This window comes from Ptiloglossa arizonensis, chromosome 5, assembly GCF_051014685.1.
Source record: "Ptiloglossa arizonensis isolate GNS036 chromosome 5, iyPtiAriz1_principal, whole genome shotgun sequence".
Lineage (NCBI taxonomy): Eukaryota > Metazoa > Arthropoda > Insecta > Hymenoptera > Colletidae > Ptiloglossa > Ptiloglossa arizonensis.
The window spans coordinates 24,398,605-24,417,362 of record NC_135052.1 but is presented as its reverse complement, the minus strand read 5'-3'; the positions used below and the strand labels follow the sequence as shown (position 1 = coordinate 24,417,362).

General features: G+C 38.4%; 3 protein-coding genes across 9 annotated transcripts in view; 2 read left to right on the top strand and 1 right to left on the bottom strand.

The window, feature by feature from the left end:
• Positions 1–741: 741 nt before the first annotated feature.
• Nrk (Neurospecific receptor kinase) lies at positions 742–3,911 on the bottom strand. The gene is made up of 6 exons (XM_076311546.1): positions 3,396–3,911; positions 3,129–3,319; positions 2,797–3,058; positions 2,474–2,716; positions 2,210–2,397; positions 742–2,019 (listed from the first exon to the last, which is right to left on the bottom strand). The coding sequence occupies exons 1-6, from the start codon at positions 3,454–3,456 to the stop codon at positions 1,018–1,020; spliced, it is 1,947 nt and encodes a 648-aa protein (XP_076167661.1). The 5' UTR covers positions 3,457–3,911; the 3' UTR covers positions 742–1,017.
• Positions 3,912–4,251: 340 nt separating this feature from the next.
• Positions 4,252–6,177, top strand: LOC143146769 (replication factor C subunit 4). Its single transcript, XM_076311380.1, has 6 exons — positions 4,252–4,437; positions 4,507–4,782; positions 5,188–5,581; positions 5,663–5,776; positions 5,847–5,930; positions 6,000–6,177. Exons 1-6 carry the CDS (start codon positions 4,325–4,327, stop codon positions 6,090–6,092), a joined length of 1,074 nt encoding a protein of 357 aa, XP_076167495.1. The 5' UTR covers positions 4,252–4,324; the 3' UTR covers positions 6,093–6,177.
• A 376-nt stretch (positions 6,178–6,553) lies between these two features.
• P120ctn (adherens junction protein p120) overlaps positions 6,554–18,758 on the top strand; it is a 75,473-nt gene continuing 63,268 nt past the window's right edge. For 4 of the 7 annotated variants that reach the window (XM_076311377.1, XM_076311375.1, XM_076311376.1 and 1 more), the window contains exon 1: positions 6,593–7,769. The gene's annotated coding sequence lies outside the window, so the exon portion shown is untranslated. Of the gene's footprint in view, positions 7,770–18,758 lie in introns of all 7 variants that reach the window. The other 3 variants (XM_076311374.1, XM_076311378.1, XM_076311373.1) reach the window with 3 other exon arrangements.

Below are 18,758 nucleotides of genomic sequence, written 5' to 3'. Positions count from 1 at the left end.
GTACAGAAATAAATATTATATACATACGATTTATTAAAAGTATATTGCATTAAAAAAATTGATGAGAATACTTTTAAAAAGTGTAATAGCAATGCTGTCTTCTTTTTTTACTCATACATCAGCATAAAGAAATTGATAGTTTATTAATGCAAACTACACACAAATTCATCTATCGTTTGCTTTGCACATTGAGTTTTGTAGTCTTATTATTCATACAATAAATATTCTATTGGTACTATATTACCATTGAAATCTTTGTATCATTATATTTCATCCTTAGTATTTTTACTGGCAATTAGTAATATGTTATATTGTTGTAAAATTCGTTGACGGAATGCACGAAATCACAATAGACAAAATATAAACACAATATACAAGTTCATGTATATATAAAATTGCTTTAAATACCTATATGTTGATCACATATGCATTGTCCAAAAATGTAATTATATTATGTATTAGTCTTCACAATCATTCAATTCCAATACAAATTAAATAAATTATTAATAAGAACAACATTTTAGTAAAATGAAGTTTTGGAATTTGAACAAAACTCTAATAATCATTCCAAAAATCATTTAAATTTAGTCATTTCATATCCGAGAACATTAGAAACAATTTAAAAGAAAATATTTAATAATTTTATACATAAATGGAACACAGACTTAATGCAATATACATATTTACAAAAAATTATGTGTAAATCAGATAGAAAAATTAAAAAAAAAATATATATATAAATGTATTTTCTTTTGAAGGTGTACGAAAAACTTTTTAATTTTGTTTTATGTGATGTGTTCATTGTTGTGAACATAATGTTTGTCAATGTCAAAACGTTTTTCATAAATACTTTGATCAGTTTGTTCAATAAGGCTACGTAATAAACATAACGAAGGCAATACGCGTAACATGTAGGTACATTTTATCGTTCACTTACCTTTATTTCCGCGTAAATATCACTTATTCTCTAACCATACGAATAATCAAGTTTCCTTCTACCGTAAATTATTATCAGGTTCAAACGTGGATACGCAATGGTACACTGTCTGACTTATTCTCTGCCTCCAAATTATGTTTTATGGTGTCAAGAGTATTGTAAATTGTTCTGAAAGCAGGTCTGTCGGATGGTCTCCTATTCCAACAAAGTTTCATCAGATCATATATCGCTTGCGGCGTGTTTTCGGGACATTGAAGAACATTGCCTTCTTTAATGTATTTTACTACTTCCTCGTGTGTCATCCCATAATAAGGCTGTAGAGCGAAGCTAAATATCTCCCATAAGCACACCGCAAACGCCCATACATCGGATTCGACAGTGTACTTGTTGTACAATATGCTCTCCAGAGGCATCCATCTAACTGGAATAGCGTCTTGTTCGTCGCCTTTGTAATAATCTTGCAGATAGATTTTCTGCGACAAACCAAAGTCTGCTATTTTCACAATCATTTGGTCGTTTATTAAACAGTTTCTCGTTGCGAGATCTCGATGAACGAATTTACGATCCGACAAGTACACCATTCCTGATGCTACTTGTAACGCGATATTAATTAAGTCCATATGCGACAAACGAGAGTCCGTGAAGTGTTCGTCCCTTTCCAAGCTTCGAATGATATAATTACCGGGTGAACAAGACCGTAGAAATTCATTTAAGTCACCGCGACCCATGTACTCGAATAGGAGACACATTGGTCGACCTAATGCACACACGCCTAATAGTTTGACGATGTTAGGATGATCGAATTCGGCAAGTAGACAAGCTTCTCGTTCAAAATCCTTGAGTAGATCCTCTGATGCTTCATCTTTGAGCATTTTAACAGCAACGTTTGTGAATTCTTCACCTGGAACAAGACCAGGAGCTTTTGCTTGAAACACTCTCCCAAAAGCACCCTGACCTAAATCTCGTTCGTATATAACGTTGTTTCTTGGAAATTCAAGTTTCTCCAATTTGGGATTAAGCTGCGCGCTTGTCTTATGATACGCATTGTTGCTTGGTAGTTTGTCCAAATCAATGGTTATATACTGAAAATTATACATAGCATACAATGTGTACACCATTATCATTCTTGTCTTAATAATAATGAAACATACAAGGAGTGTGGTATGTACAATTTTAAAGACCAGACTCAGCATTATTTTTCTGGCCAAATTTCATTCTAAATATATTTTTATATACTGTATAATTTTCAAAAACCAAAGATTTTTTATATACCTGGTTATTTGTTGGGTTATATCCTTGATGACGTTTGTGAAGTCTGTGACTTAAAATAATTGATATTACAGTTCCAGTTATAATTATAAATCCCAATGAAGATAGTATTAATATAAACATTGGAGTAAACAATGTATCCATTGTTAAGTCCTTTGGATCAATTTCCAATACCTTACTTGTTACATTATCTAAATTGGAAACGAAAAAATAAAATAGTAAATGCAATTAATTTAATCAATATTCTACAAATCATTAATTGCATACCGCATATAGGAATATCACAATGCTGCCATCGTATCTGCGGATGTATAGTGAAACACCATGGCATTGGTTCATCTCCACCTGCATTTCTACAGTAGTTTTTTCCATTACGAATTTGAGGGAAGACGTCTGGTGGCCTGTCATGACTGTGTGGTATTTGTGCATTCCATGACTGACAATCCAACCCAAACTTTGTTTTATTTACTTTGCCCAAGTAAAATCTACCATTGCCCTTTACACAGTTATCTGAAATAATGCATGATTAAAGAGTTAAAGACATATACATTGAACAACAGATAAACTGAACAATATCAAATCTACTTTACATGTAACATGGTCTTCATTCATGTCAGTCAAATGAATGTGAGAACAGGTCACTTTTCCTTTAACTACTTTTGGTAGTGATTCACATTCTGGCAATGTAAAATGTCCCCGTGATCGAATATAAATCTCCCTCTGCTTGTTATCTTCTATCATTGCCCAGTCATTAAAACAGAATTGATGGCGTACCGCCATGCAATCTTCGTAACATAATGGTAGGCCAACCGAATTGGGACATTGTGGAAAGGCATACATACACAGCATTTTCTGAAATAATACAATATTATCTATATGTGTTCAGATATATATATTATCCTCTTCTATTAATAAATATTACCTCTGCTGCTGAACGACATGGTTCGAAAAGCTTCTGTATTAATTCTTCCCATAAATTGGTCGTAATTTGTTCATTTAACAATCCTCCAGGATTACTGTTAGAATCATTGAACCATACTTTTCCAATGCCAGCTAAATACTTCTTGCAAATCTTTCCACTATATGGTGCACAATAACCTTGAGATTCTGGTTCTATAAAGAGAAGAAATATAAACTGAAAATTTTCTTTTTATAACAATCCATATTTTTCCTCTTATAAAATACATACTGGTGTGCACAGAACTGAAATGCAAAATGATTGCTACTAAAGTAACAATCCAGAACACCATTATTTAAATGTATTGCTTGAAAGAGTATTGAGAACAAAAATATCACATGTTTAAAAGAAGATTCGTTGTATGAAAAATACACGGATGTCGGTGTTCATTTAATTTACATGAAACTGTATCAAATCCATGGCAAAATTAAAATTTTTTTTAAGGCACAATCGATTATGATCATCCATTCTACGCGCCAGCGAATTTTACCCGTTCTTCATCTTATTTGATAATCACTGAATGAATATTATAATTATCGATTGTAATTTTTCAAACTGTTTTCAATGGGGGCAGTGCGATAATTCAACAAAAATAAAGTCAATGAACCGAGCTACAGCATGAAACACATTATTTGTCGTATAATAAACGTCATCCAACTGTCCTAGGAAAAACTTTTATTTCCTCCCTTATCATACGTGTGATAAACCATCGTACGATCGAGTGTTCCCTTTTATTTACAATACTGATATGACGGACAAATAGTAAATTTATTCGTTTTGTAACGAACGTAAGTAGCTACTAATCTAACGGAAATTTGGAACTAGCATGTTGCATGCATTCGATAATCGAGAGATCGTTCGATCACTTCAATGTGTGTTCAATAATGTAAACGAATATATTGAACAAATATTTAAAATTATAGACGATTGTGGGAAAAATTAACAAAACAGATAATAATTATAATCGTAATTAAAAACAGTTACAAATATTTGATAAAAGTATTTTAAATAAAAGTAGTTCCTTTTAGAAAATTCGTCTCTAAACGTTGGTGCGAATGGTCTTCGAAGCAAAATGCGCGGGAATGAACATCGTTAATTTTGTTTCGGTTCGTTAATTGAAATTTATTTTTCCATCAGTAAAAATCTGAAATAGAAGAAGCATGCAGGCTTTTCTGAAAACAGGGAAATTGGGACCTGGAGAATTTAAAAAGCCTTCGAGTTCACGTGCAAAGGAAGAACGCAGTGGTCCAGTACGACCATGGGTAGAGAAATAGTAAGTATTAATCATTGACATAACCTTGAATTTTAATTTACAAATTTTAAAATTTTTCTATTTTTACAGCCGTCCAAGAACCGTTGAAGATGTAGTTGAACAAGGAGAGGTAGTTGAAGTGTTGAGACAGTGTTTGAAGGGTAGCGATTTTCCAAATTTATTATTTTATGGTCCGCCAGGAACTGGGAAAACAAGTACTATACTAGCAGCAGCCAGACAATTGTTTGGTAGCCTCTACAAGGAAAGAATATTAGAATTAAATGCCTCAGACGAAAGAGGTATACAAGTAGTGAGAGACAAAATCAAATCATTTGCTCAACTTACAGCAGGTGGTATGAGAGATGAGTACGTTTATTCTTATATTTCATTTATAAGAATACTAAAATGTTGAAATTATTCTATATAAAAGTCAATGATGAATAGTAAAAGGTTTGAGAATTACATTAGAGCTGTGCATAGATTGTTTAGAGGATATAGTTGTTGTCAGGAGTTGTAACGAAGATATTTAGCAGCTCTTATTGCCAACTAAAAAGCAAAATGCTTTGGGCAGGTTATCTCAAAAGTATGTAGAAGTTTTAAACTTTTGGTCCTGCATAAGGAGCAAACAAATAGGATGAATATTATTCTCCAACAATTTTATGCACTACTCTTATAATCTCTATGATAACGGCACAATCTGAGGCATATTGTACGCAATAGTTACAAATAAGAATTGAGAGAATGCTTATTACAACATTGTTTCTTTTTCAGTGGGAAAAGTTGTCCACCTTTTAAAATTATTATTCTGGATGAAGCAGATAGCATGACCGGTGCAGCACAGGCAGCGCTTCGTCGTACCATGGAAAAGGAATCTCATAGTACCCGTTTCTGTTTAATTTGCAATTATGTATCAAGAATTATACAACCACTGACCTCACGTTGTACAAAATTTAGATTCAAACCACTGGGAGAAGATAAGATTATCGATAGGTTAGAGTATATATGCAAAGCAGAAGACTTAAAAGCAAACAAGCCTGTTCTATTAAAAATTGTTGAGGCCTCGGCTGGAGATTTAAGACGTGCCATAACGTGTTTACAATCTATTACAAGGTTAAAGGGTCAAGGAATTGAGATAACAGTAAACGATGTCCTTGAAATTATAGGGGTAATGTATAATATTTTTCTTAAACAATGTACGTATATAATATTGAAATTGGTTTAATATAAAATAATCAAATAACTATAGATTGTTCCTGACAAATGGTTGGATGAACTGATGGAGGTGTGCAAAACAAAGGATTACAGTAAGGCAGAAGTATTTGTCGATCAATTTATGTTGGAAGCATATGCTACATCCCAAGTGAGTTATTTACTTATTCAGAACTATAATCGAGATACTACAGTACTTAAAATTTTAATTCTTTCTACAGGTTATTGAACAACTCAGTGAAAGAATTATATATTGCAATGAATTATCAGACAAGCAAAAAGCTTTGATTGCGGACAAACTTGGGGTAAAGATTCCTAAGCATTTTTATAATAAATATAGTATTTGTTATTCATTTTTTCGTTTTTCTATTTAGGAATGCAACTACAGATTGTTAGATGGTGGGAGTGAGTACATACAACTCATAAATGTTTGTTGCGGCATAATAAAAGCTTACGAATTAAAATAAGTGTTTGTCGTGTTGAACCATACAACAGTGTACTCTCCAATTTTTTCAGAGCAGTTTCTATATAAATAAATATTTATTATTTTTCTATAAACTTGGTTCGGATCATTTCCATTCCAAACAAAGGCGCAACAATATTACGAATCTAACAATTCCCGAATACGTCCAGTTCCCCTAGTATGTTCATGATCTAGGAAGTTTTCGTTCTCCCTCACCGAACTTTATTCGAACGTAACCAGTACCCTTGGATGGACAATTCCTTGTTCGACATAGGTCTCCGAAGCAAGTAACGATCTTCGTCCAAATGAAATTTTGCAATCGCGTGTAAAATCTAATGGCTCGAAACACCCTAGGGAAGAGCCGATTTCCAAAGATCTCGGGCAAGCGGCGCTCCCTGTCGGCGCACGACGATGTCGCAGTTTGAGAACCGCTGCCATCGGCGTGTAGGGGCGTCGTTGCTGCGTGCAATGTGTATCGTGTAGGCGTTGGCGAGGAGGAGACAAGTACGGGGATGTGTCCGTAAAAAAGCTGCGGTTTCTGCGTACTCTGCCGCACGTGCATGCTCGAAATCGTGTTCTGCGAACGACGGATACCCGACGGGATTTTGCTCGGGCGGCCGTATCGTCATTGGTTGAGGCTGTTTCGAGAACGGGCTTAACAATTACGGGACCAGGAAAAAAAAGTGCGGTCCGTGTTCTTTCGTTTCTCTCAGAGGCCACGTATCGTACGTGCGTATCTCGGGCGGCCTTGTCACGGGGACGTTCCTCGTTTCGAGGGGTAACCCGCCGACTGGCCTCGAGAAGACGGTGGAAACGACGCCCGTAGCAGGATGCCAGGACGTCTTCAACGACGGGCCATTGAGACGGTCAGTGTTACTCGAGCGAGTTAATTCCGTGCTCCGGACCTTACTGGAAACGAGCGCATCGCATCACCGGGGAAGCGTAGATTACGGATATTCCGGCTGGACGCGAGCGGAACAGGGAGAGAGATCGACGACGGAGCGCGCGCGTATGTGTATGCGGGAGATGTTCGGAATCTCGAGAGGAGATCCTGATGCGGGAGGATTCGACAATCAGCGGCTACGATCGAGCGTATTATCGGACGCCGGATTCCACGGCGTATGAGACACTCGCTATCCGTGCGAACGCGCCCGCTGACTGTGCGTTATCCCCGGCGAGGTGGACAGTTCGACTCCGGGCCGCAGCGGTGTCCGCTGGCACAGGGGATTTTATTGCCGCCCGGCTACGCACGCCGCGAGCCGAGCGATTTTTCGAGCCGCGCGAGTGAGTCAGTTCCCTTTCATACGCGAGGAGTACTGCTCGACTGGCGACAAAGGATACGTCCGGAAGAGATTCCCAGTGGCTCTCTCGTTTCTCCTGTTTGCGTCGGTGGCTCGATGATAGTGGCGCGGTTGACAGTGGGACTCGGACTGCTCTCCCCACGTAACCACCGTGTACCTCTCGGTAGAGGAACAACACGCCGAGGAGACTCGCGTGCTTGAGCTGGCCGCGGAGAGAAGAGACGCGTGTGTGCGGTGGACAGGGTGGATGTTATACGGTACGCGTTCATCGTCCGGCCAGGAAAACGGATTCACGGATCCATCGCCGGTTACTGCGTCGTGCGTCAACGCTTCTTGGAATGTGACGGGCGATTCCCGGCGTGGGAAATATCGTAGAAAAGGTAAGCAATTTGAACGTGGCGACGAGTCGTGCGGACCGTCACCGTCCTATCGACTCTGCGATGCGATGCGAACTGTCACACCGGCACTCCACGGTGTGCTTAACGGTACTCGTCTTCTAACCTGTAAACGTGGCTCTTGTATCGTAGTAGTGGGTAGTACTCGCGATAGTATCGAGAAGCGTAAATACGAGGAGCTCGCGACTGTTTGTCTCGGTGACGGAGAATACGAAGAATACCCGGCATACTCATGCGTCTGAAGTACGCCTCGAAAGTTTTGAACTCGCGATTTGTGGAAAACTACCGGGTCGCGGTAAACAAAGCGATATTGATATATTGCGTCGTCGATTCGGGCCCGATGTACGCGATGCTCGAACGAGTTTCCTTTATTATCGTTTCGATAACCGTTTCTGGTCGCTTTTCATTCGATTAATACCGTATCGCGTTGCTTGAAAATGTTCGCAAAGCGTACGAACGACGAATCAATGGTACGATCGTTCGGTGTAACTTCGATCGTCGATTCGATATTAAAGGGGAGTATCTCTAGAGCCGGAGTACGAATTTTGGAAAATATTCGTGCACGTAGTTCCGAGTAATCGTTGAGTCAAAGTTCCGGATTGAGACGCAGAAGATATCGCGTAGATAAGAAATTAAAGAACGTCTTTATAGTATTGACTTTACTATTACATCATCGTGAAGTCATCCGGTAACGGGCGTCAATCTCACCAGTCAGCGGTACAGTTGCGATCGATTCGATACGAACATCGATCGAGAGTCTAATTTATTGACAGGTGATCAATGAGAAATAATAAATTCGTCTCTAATACTCGCGACGACGATTGTTGCTCGTATCGAGCATTATTTTAGCTGGAAATCGTGGCTTCGAAAAAATCCTCGCGACAACTGTCGTTATCGCGGTGGCACTTGTTACTCGTACATTGGCATTTCTCGAGTAATCGCAAACATTGTTTTTGCAGAAGCGTGCACGATATTCGACTCGACCGCGCGTTGTTCTCTGCGCGCTACGTAATTTAGAACGATCGTTGAGTCGATCGAATATCCGAAAAATCGAATTAACGTCTTCGTGCAGGCCATTTTCTTTAATTTACGACTTATAAAATAGGACAGCTAAGGAAAGAAACGATGCGTACCGAAAATAAAACATACGATAGAAATATGAAAGAACGTAACCTAGAATATACTTAGAACGTTATTTTGTATACGTAACCTAACATTGTTGAAAGTTTCATCGAGTTTTTCGACGATATTGCATATTTCGCGAAGATATTTTGTTTTTATTTGTGAATTAAAAACTAGAAACAAATACGACGATGATATTGATATTATCCGTTGGATTAAATATACACAAACGATCGAATTCTTCGAGTATCGATACCGTTTCTTCTTGTATCGATCGATTCGACCCGATAAGGCGCGAATTTAACGTCTTTTAATGCTCGTTTTCGAATAGTCGAATTTAGCGTATTCCCTTGCATTTCAGTTAGGTTCGACGGCACCTCGTGAATGCTTCCTAAATTGTCCTCAACTCGGTATAGTTACTTCGCAAACAGGGGTGCTCGTTACAGAGGTGACCGTAACGCACGAGGGCTGTTAATAATTAATAATAACGCAAGGGGCTGTAACTACGGGAGCAGTAAGAAAACTCATAACGAGGGCTCATAAAGCGAAATGCATCGAGCGAGATGTTTCTTCCCGTGAGGTTGCACTCGGGATGCATCTTGCTGCTCGTATCCGGGGAGATAAGGGGACCAACTTATGCCATTTTGAACTAGACTACGTGTGGTACTTTTCGTTGGAGATAAAGCGAACAAATGACAGCCGTGGTTAATTAGACGAATAAAATTAGGAAATACGTATTCGAAGGAACCTCCAATAAAATTACGAGAGGAAGGTCCCAATCTGTCCCCCTCCAATTTTAACGCCCTTTTGCAAGATGGTAGAACGTACATCCCTGATAGGATATACGGAACATTGGGTGTAAATATTCGATAGTTTCAAAGATATAAATAATTGAACTTTACCGTACTCCGGAACCCATGGTAAAAATAAAATATAACGTACTGTTACACGATATTAAATAACAACGTTTTGAAATTCACGGTCAAATGTACTCTTTTGTTTGTCAGAGAAAAATTTGAACAAATTTTTTTTAATTTCTTGAACACATCACAATTAATTGTCAATGAGAATTATAAATCAATTGCCGTGTAAAACAGTGTCCTTTGACGTTATTTATATCGGATAAATTATTTTCAGTCTGAGAACGTCCAGGACTGTCAATTAACTGAATAATTTAGGAATTTGGATGGTTATTTATACGTGAATTGTATTAAACAGTATTAAACTTTGTAATTTTTTCTTTCAATCTGGATAATCTAAGGAACATTTGCGTACGAAAGAGAATGATATAGAGCGCAAGCTACAGCGTATGTAATTTCAATTATTTATATCTTCACAAGTATCGAGTATATACGGTCAATATTTTACACAATGCTATATGGACACGTCTTCTATCATACTGCAAAAGCAGGTTAAAATCGGAGGGGGACAGGCGAGATACATTGCAGAGGGTTGGCACTTCTGGATCGAACCGTTCGATTTAGAAAAATGCCTCTCTCGCCGGAGTGAAATTTATTCGACAGAGATTATTTAATTTGAAATTTATTCGAGTTCTATTTTTATGGAAAATAGATACTTTTGTTTGTTTAAAAAGCGGTGGGTTTCGAAACGATTACAAAATCAGAGTAGTCGGTTTTTTGGTTACTTGATTTCTTAAAAATATGTAACTATAGTAAACTATAGCAAATTATTCAAATGTAGATCTTATTGAAGAGGAATTTGTTGTAACCAAAAATAAAAAAATAATTTACAAATTTGTCCAAGTTTAAACTTTCAAAGCGACTTAACATCAGACTAGTCGGTTTCACGGTTACTTAATTTCTTAAAAATATATAACTATAGCAAACTATAGCAAATTATTCAAATGTAGATCTTATTGAAGAGGAATTTGTTGTAACCAAAAGTAAAAAAAAATAATTTACAAATTTGTCCAAGTTTAAACTTCCAAAGCGACTTAACATCAGACTAGTCGGTTTCATGGTTACTTGTTTTCTTAAAAATATGTACTTATAGCAAACTATAGCAAATTATTCAAATATAGATCTTGTTGAAGAGAAATTTTTTACGATCAAAATTAGACAAAAATAATTTACAAATTTGTCCAAGTTTAAACTTTCAAAGCGACTTAACATCAGACTAGTCGGTTTCACAGCTACTGGATTCGTTGATCACAGTGGATAAAAGAAAATAAATTTCAGCTACCGCCGACGTCCGCAAACCGCAAGTTTTGCTTACTTGGAATCGCACGGCCATCGATGCCCATCGACGACAGTCTCTATTTTCCTAACGATCACGCGACAAGGAATATTTTCAAACTCGAACCGTATACGGTATCAGCGACAACCGAGAAAGGGAAATCTCTTATCCGCGGTAATTTTCCTGTCTGGTACAATACGAACCCAAGGGAGATCGTAAATAAAAAAAAAAAAAAAACACGTGTCTCTTGGAGAAACGAGACCTTTTCTGTAGATACAAATTTAGAATTCTCAATTTTATAGTAAAATTTATTTAAATCATCGACTAATTGCCCCCATCGAATTTGTTGCAACGTTTTGTTACGGTTTTTATAAATATTTATTATTCAACACAAATTTATTAATTTCGCTCATTATATATATGGTTCTTAACCTTTGCAATACCAGTGGTTTGAACGATCTATGGAGAGACCATCCCTGGGTCCAAATGGACCCGTAACTTAATTTGACAAATATTTCGAACAAAGATCGATTATTTTGTCGCCCATTTCTTTATTTCCACGAAAAATCCTAGAAGTAGTACGATCAAACAAAATTTCCAGTGGGTCAGAAAAGACCCACGCGTGGTACGACGTTTAAAAGTAGTACTTTGAAAAACGTTTCTACTATTTTTTCCTATTCTCTATCTCTGTAGCAAATCGCAAGTATAATCGAAAAAATTTCCGGGTCTGAAAAGACCCAGGCTGTTTAAGGTCAAACGCAACCACGAGAATCAACGAGAACCTCTATCACAAAATTTCAATCGATCGCCCCCCAAAAAAAAAATTTCATAACTATTTTGACCCTCGATATTAGCCACTGTTAAACTAATTTTATTCGTGGAATATATCGTCCGAGTTAAGTCGGGCGCGGTGGTTAAATATCCCAAAAACCACGCATTACCAGTAGATTGGCCCGTCGTCAACAATAAACACTGCTAATAGCGTACTTGTTAAATATCAACACCGCTATCGAGTCACCGAACCGAGGGGAAAAGCTGATACATTGAAACGTTGATAGTCTACACGAGGAGCTCGCGTACTATGTACAGTGGCTCGAAAAAGTATTTGGATATTATATTATAAGAAAATTCTTCTTACCTCTGAAACTGATTTTAACGAAAGTTTGCGCGCGTAACAGTGCATATATAAAGAAATTTTGTTGTCCACGCGAAATTTCTTTGCGAAGGTATAGTTTCGAAAGTTTCAATGTTTTTTTTCTTTATTTTTTTAATGCAACTTTCTTTGGGTCTTTTTTGCACCTGAATGATAAAGCACCAAGAGCTGTATTTGAAAAATTAAAAAATAATCGATTTCAAAATTGATTTGAAAATTTTATTTTTATTATAACTTATAACAATAAATTTTCTTACAGAACATGTTCAGTTTCTAGCACTATCTTGCTCTATCGTTCAACTATGAAAAAAGTCCTCTATAAAGATTGTATTAAAAAAATGAAGAAGAATTCAATTTTCAGGTCTTGGTTTCATCCTCTCGAGAACATTTATTGTCGACAAGAAAATTATATAACTCGCGGTTCGGTATGCTTTACACGCGTGTAAACTCTCGTTAAAATCAGACTTGTAAGTTAGGAGACTTTCCTTGTAATATACTGTCCGAATACATTTTCGAGCCACTGTATCTATAAGCAGTCGCGAATAACCGGAGAAATGTGAGAAGGTGGAGGGAGGAGAGGTTGAAAAAAAGTGAAAAGTATCCCGGCGATCGTTTCACGGGATAAAGTCCATTTAATTCGTAATCGAACGGTCGCGGTTCAACAATGCTTTGAATCGGCTAGGCATTCAAGCGGTGTGTCCCCTTTGGTTGCGCGCCTCTCAATAGATCTCTGGCCAGCTCGTTATATTCAGCGTTCGAAGTGACCGAAACGGTGACGGGCTGTGATTGTACACCGCGGAAATGACGTTGTTCGGTGTCACGTGTGTACTGGCCCCATTCGCGAGCCCGCCGACCAGCGAGAAACGCCGCTCGTAAAATCGATGACTTATCGCGTTCGAGTCGCCGCGATAACGTCTCATTACGCCTTTCAGTGATGAAGGATTGTTTGGTCGCTGACACGGGCGTACGAAGGCGAACGATCGAGTAGCGAAGCACACACGGGCCGATAGAAGAACCGAAGTCGCTGGGGGAGGTCCTACGGTTCGAGTGGTCGATCTCGTGCCACGGAGGGAGGGGGGAGCGGGCGATCGGGGGAGCAGGAGCGGGAGTGGGGAGCGGTCGTAGGGTCTATTCGATCACGAACTAAGTTCAATTGGGAGCATTGTCCAGCATCTGCGGTGACACTTGGCTACGCGGTCGATACACGTGTGTATATATACCATCTATTGATACTTGGGGCTTCCGGGTGTAAATCGTGTCCTTTTGAAAACGTGTTTCGACGTTCCATCGGCATTTACGTGCCTTTGGAAGACTCGAAGCGATACCGGGGCCGCGTTTAATGGTTATCCGTCGGGCTCGTTTTCCTTCGCTGGACGAGCGTGGGTCACTCGAGACCCGAGTTTCGCGACAATTAAAATTTTCGACGATCGGGACCACTCGGCGGACACATCCGCGACACTCGAGCCTCCGGGTTGACTGAAAGTAATTTATGACCGTTTAATTTAGTAATCTTTGACAAGAAGTCGCTTGTTTGACAGACGGTTGGTTGTTTCGTCGAACTTAGGTTAGTCTTTCAGACATTCAACGGAGCAATCGAAGTGTTTCGAGAGTTTTTCCGTACGTTTCGAATGACCGAACATGAGTTACATTTGAATAACGATAATTTTGTGTAGGAATTGGGCAGAAAATAAATAAATATTATTTATTTAATTATTACAAAAAAAAAATGATTACATTTTGGAATCTGGTAATTATGGCATGGGTCAGAAATGAGCCAGATTCGACCTGCACGAAGTTCGTCCTCTGAGAGTTAATCTTGTCGATAGTAACTCGATAAAGCAGCGCGTTGGTCCCTCGATAAAGCGCGGGGCATCGTTAAGCGCGCGAGAGTGATATCGATGAGTCGGCGAAGTTGTCACGTTGAAAATGAGCCCAAACACGGCCATATTCGGACTATTTTTGATTACTCGAAATAAACAGTTTTTCAAAATTGATAACGTAAGGTAAAGGTAAGGTAAAAATGATCCAAATATGGTCGTGTTTGGACTCATTTTTATCGGGAGAACTTCACCAATCCATTGATAACACTCTGGAAAAGGTACGACGAGAAATGTTAAAGTTTATGTATTGCAATATATCTCGTGGTTAGTTCTTATCTCGAGATGAAAAAGATCGATTCCAGAAAGAAATTCGCTACCACCCCTCCTTAAAGCGTTCCGAGCGAATCCGTCAGTGTACCTTCTAACGAGAGGTTACCGTACTGTGCGAAGGTTACGCGACCTAGGTAGGAGTGTACACTGTGTTTAAAAAAGATTAAGGTGGTCTGAGAGTCGAGCTTGTCTCGATAGGAGTAATCACAAAATAGATTACCACGTTCCAGCCCAAGAATATGCTCAACCTTCACCATGTTTGGACAACGGGCTGTGCGTCATTTATTTGTTGGCGTTAATCTCGAAAAAAATACACCTTCCATCAGTATACGGTGCAAATACAGAAAAGAAACGTATATTTCGTTGAAAATATTATTATTTGTTATTTTACTTCTGTTGCACAATTTTCGAAATTTTTTTTTTAATTCCCAAAAGAAAAGGAACAAATGTGCTCGTAACAATGAACTTTCACTCGATATACGATCGGTTAGTGACGCTGTGGCTGAACTAGAAGATTACGAAAGCGATAAATTTCACGTTAAAAAATGTAGTGAAAACGTTCGAGGTGTTACATGTATGTTAAAATTTCTCAAACTCGTGTTTATCGTTTATCGAGGGAGTAAGATACTAATTCGTTTATTATTGTGAAATTTCTGCAGTTTTTAACGTCTTACTTCCAATACTACATTCTTAACCTTGACTGTTATAGGTTATATCGATCGAACAGTTCATCGCGTGCGGTAAACGCCCATGGGCGTTCAAAGTGTACGTATTATCGATAGGCAAGAAGGTCTTCCGCACACGGGGTGCGTTTTGGGTCGAAATCGTTTGTATTTAAAGATTCAACACTTCCGATAATAATTGTGATCATAGTAACCCATAGTCACGCGACGTATCCTACAAATGACTATAGTTACTCGTTAAAATTTCGCGTTGTTTCAAACTTTGTTTAAATTTTACTTTGATCTCTCTTTTCTTCCGAAAAATATGTAAATCTACAGTACTCCATTATAGACTCTCAGAACAAAATTAATAATAATTTGATACAATTAATAATAATTGTATAGCACAATTAAACGTACAACCACGTATTATAGCTTTCAATCTTGTAATTTATATTTAGAAAAAATTTATAAATTTACGCAGCTCTGCGCAGATTTAACGTAAATGTAATTTTTGAACTTTGTAATTTATACAATCTGTATATTTACGATGCACACACTGTATAGTAAGTTGGTTTGAACGTACCTGTTGGAAGGATGGTTGCATCGATTCGAAGGGTACAGCGTGACTGACTTTTTAATTTCGTGTACTGAATAAAGTCATCAAGGTCGGGAGGGCAGTCGTCGGTGTATGAAATTTGGAAATTTAAAAAATTTTTGAACATTGAACGCACGTGTCGTTTCGAGTATTTCGTGGGCGTTGGTTCGTGACACAACCCGCATCAAAATTCTGCACTCGTGCACCGTGTTTACACAAAATGTTACAAAGTATTTCGGTGCGTTGTTTTTTTAAATTATATTTCAAATTACGACGCGACACACGTAGTCACCTGCTGTCTTTGCCTACATCGTCGAGCAAAGTCCAAGCGTGGAACTCGTATTTTATCGCTCCAAGGCAGTGTTTCTCAACCTTTTTCAATCAACGATGTTTTTCGAATTTTCAAAAATTTTCAAAAATTTTCAAAAATTGCCACAATCGTGATACACTTTGATGCATGTTCTCGTTTATTGCGAAATAAATAATTGTATCGCTCGTAATTGGAGTCAAGTGTGGTTGAAAAAAAATTGTTTGTTTCTTTAATGAAAATTACCAAGAATGTAATCAAATTCTAAAAATATATTATTGTTTCGGTTACACACGGTTGTGGGACTTGGTTTGAGAGACACTGCTCCGACGTAAATATTGCTCCGGTGTCGATAATTACAAAATCAAATAAAAATTTGCAACGAGTCGTCTGTCACGACATCTTTAATCACAAATTTAACCATTGATGCCACAAGGTTTTATTCAATTTTTTAAAGACTGTATAAGACAATTAACGAAATATTATTTCTATATAAGTTTATAGCGGTGAAGATTAACCAGTTGCACGTGTGCTTTAATTTATCCTGAACGAAAAATTACGTTTAATTTTCAATTTATAATGTAATTTTTTTATACCCATATTTTGTACGATTTTACAATTTTACAAGACGTACTTGAAATTTTCTATTATGCCACGTGACGCGAATTGCTGAGTTAAATTCTATGGCGACTCTCGGTCGCCTTTCGAGCGCAAAGGGTTAAAGATCGCTGCTCGGTAAGTACGGGGGGGAAATTGTCGAGAAAAAATTCACGAATAGTGAAATCCACGTTGAAACTCGCGTGATCAGAGAGGAGTAACCGTATTCGATTTTCGAAAGTGTGCAATGGAGGGGATAGGTAAACTTTGTTCTTCGAATGCCGAAACTTTTTGTAACTATAATCGTTTTCCTACCCGGGACCGTTCAAACGTGACCAAACGCGATTTCCGCGAAAGTTGCCCGAACTCTGAACCGTTTGACGAACAGTCGACGGTCAACAATCGACGAAACGACACGATCGACGCGATCCCTTCGTAACGAAACACACACGCTCAAAACTGAGGAAACAAAGTTGGCGGTTTCGAGAGTTTATAGTTCTTCTTTTATTTTTTATTTTTTATCACACACGGAGGAACGTTTCGATGCAGTATTCGGTCGTTTTTACCGAGAAAGGAGGAAACGTGTTAATTGAAAAAAAAAAAAAAATGACAGATACAACAATGATACATTTTCGTTAACGAAAGACCGGTAATAAAGCAATCCATCTTTGCGTTAGTATCGTTTCAACGATACGCAAGCGTTTATTGAGTTAGGTTGCAGTCGATCGACGAGCACTGTGAAGTGTCACATTAATCGCTTGATTGATTTCAACGGAGACTCCCCCTGGTAGCGGGAATAAACTTTTCACATTTATCACGAACGTCAATTTCACATATATCGCGACCGTACAGTATATACGACACTTTGCGTTTCCTCGATTCCAACTTTCGATTCACCTTTTTGTCCATTTTCTTACCGAGCACATATTGCACATTTATCACGCACCTCGGGTTCACACTTATCGCGCACCTCGTTTTTCACACTTATCGTGCACCATGGGTTAACATTTACCATGTACTGCGTTTTTTTTCACATTGATCGTGTACCTCGGTTTTCACATTTATCGCGTACCCCGGGTTCACATTTATCGCGCACCTCGTTTTTCACACTTATCGTGCACCATGGGTTAACATTTACCATGTACTGCGTTTTTTTCACATTGATCGTGTACCTCGGTTTTCACATTTATCGCGTACCCCGGGTTCACATTTATCGTGTACCTCGGTTTTCACACTTATCGCGCACCATGGGTTAACATTTATCGTGTACCGCCTTTTTGTCACATTTATCGTTTACCTCGGTTTTCACATTTATCGCGCACCTCAACTTCACACTTATCGTGCACCTCGACTTCACACCTATCGTGCACCATTTGTTAACATTTATCGTGTACCGCGTTTTTCTTCACAATTATCGTGTACCTCGGTTTTCACATTTATCGCGTATCTCGGTTTCACATGTATCGCGCACCTCGGATTCAGATTTATAGAATACCTAGATTTCACATTTATCGCGACAATACAGTACTTCGACGTTGCTCGATTTCAAGCCTCGATTCGTTTTCCTGTTCCTCGCGAATTATTTCGAAGACGGTTCAATATACTGAAAACTATAAGACGGAGCATAATCCTGACTTAAATCTCCTCACTATCGTATTTATACTTTGGACTCGTTTTTGACAACTTTTCCGTCGTTCTTCGGTAAAATGATGAGAACATTTTTTCCTCCAGGGACGTTCTTGAAGCTCTTGCATGAATTTTTCATTTTCAGGCGATGTCGAAGTTGGTCGTTTTCAAACATTTTCCGTTCTCTCTCTCTCTCCCTCTTAGTCTCTTTCTCTCGAAAATCGATAAGCCGCCACGGACCTTATCTACCCGCCGCTCGAGGATTACTTAATGAGAAAAGTCGTGGCTCGGTGTAGAGATGACGATTCAAACCGTGAGTAATCGATCCAGCTCTCGCGATTGATAACCGAGAGATAATTTTCGCGGCATGAATCCCATTGGTTCCGTTGGAAACTTACAGCGACGTGAACGTTGGCGTTACGTTGACTGAAGCGTGCTGGAGAATGTTGCGCATTTCGAAACTTTAATTCATTAACCAGCGAGCAAAATTAATTTCAAGCTTGACGCAGGCAACACCATGCTGGATTCTTTCTATGCAAAAATTCACGGCTGACTTTGTCATT

Excerpts from the sequence above, each read along its gene's own strand:
- Nrk (XM_076311546.1), bottom strand. The coding sequence starts at position 3,456 with ATGGTGTTCTGGATTGTTACTTTAGTAGCAATCATTTTGCATTTCAGT. Across the intron at positions 3,059-3,128 it reads CATGTCGTTCAGCAGCAGAG|AAAATGCTGTGTATGTATGC; the intron begins GTAATATTTATT and ends GTATTATTTCAG. Across the intron at positions 2,020-2,209 it reads ATAACCCAACAAATAACCAG|TATATAACCATTGATTTGGA; the intron begins GTATATAAAAAA and ends TATAATTTTCAG.
- LOC143146769 (XM_076311380.1), top strand. The coding sequence starts at position 4,325 with ATGCAGGCTTTTCTGAAAACAGGGAAATTGGGACCTGGAGAATTTAAA. Across the intron at positions 4,438-4,506 it reads CGACCATGGGTAGAGAAATA|CCGTCCAAGAACCGTTGAAG; the intron begins GTAAGTATTAAT and ends CTATTTTTACAG. Across the intron at positions 5,582-5,662 it reads ATGTCCTTGAAATTATAGGG|ATTGTTCCTGACAAATGGTT; the intron begins GTAATGTATAAT and ends AAATAACTATAG.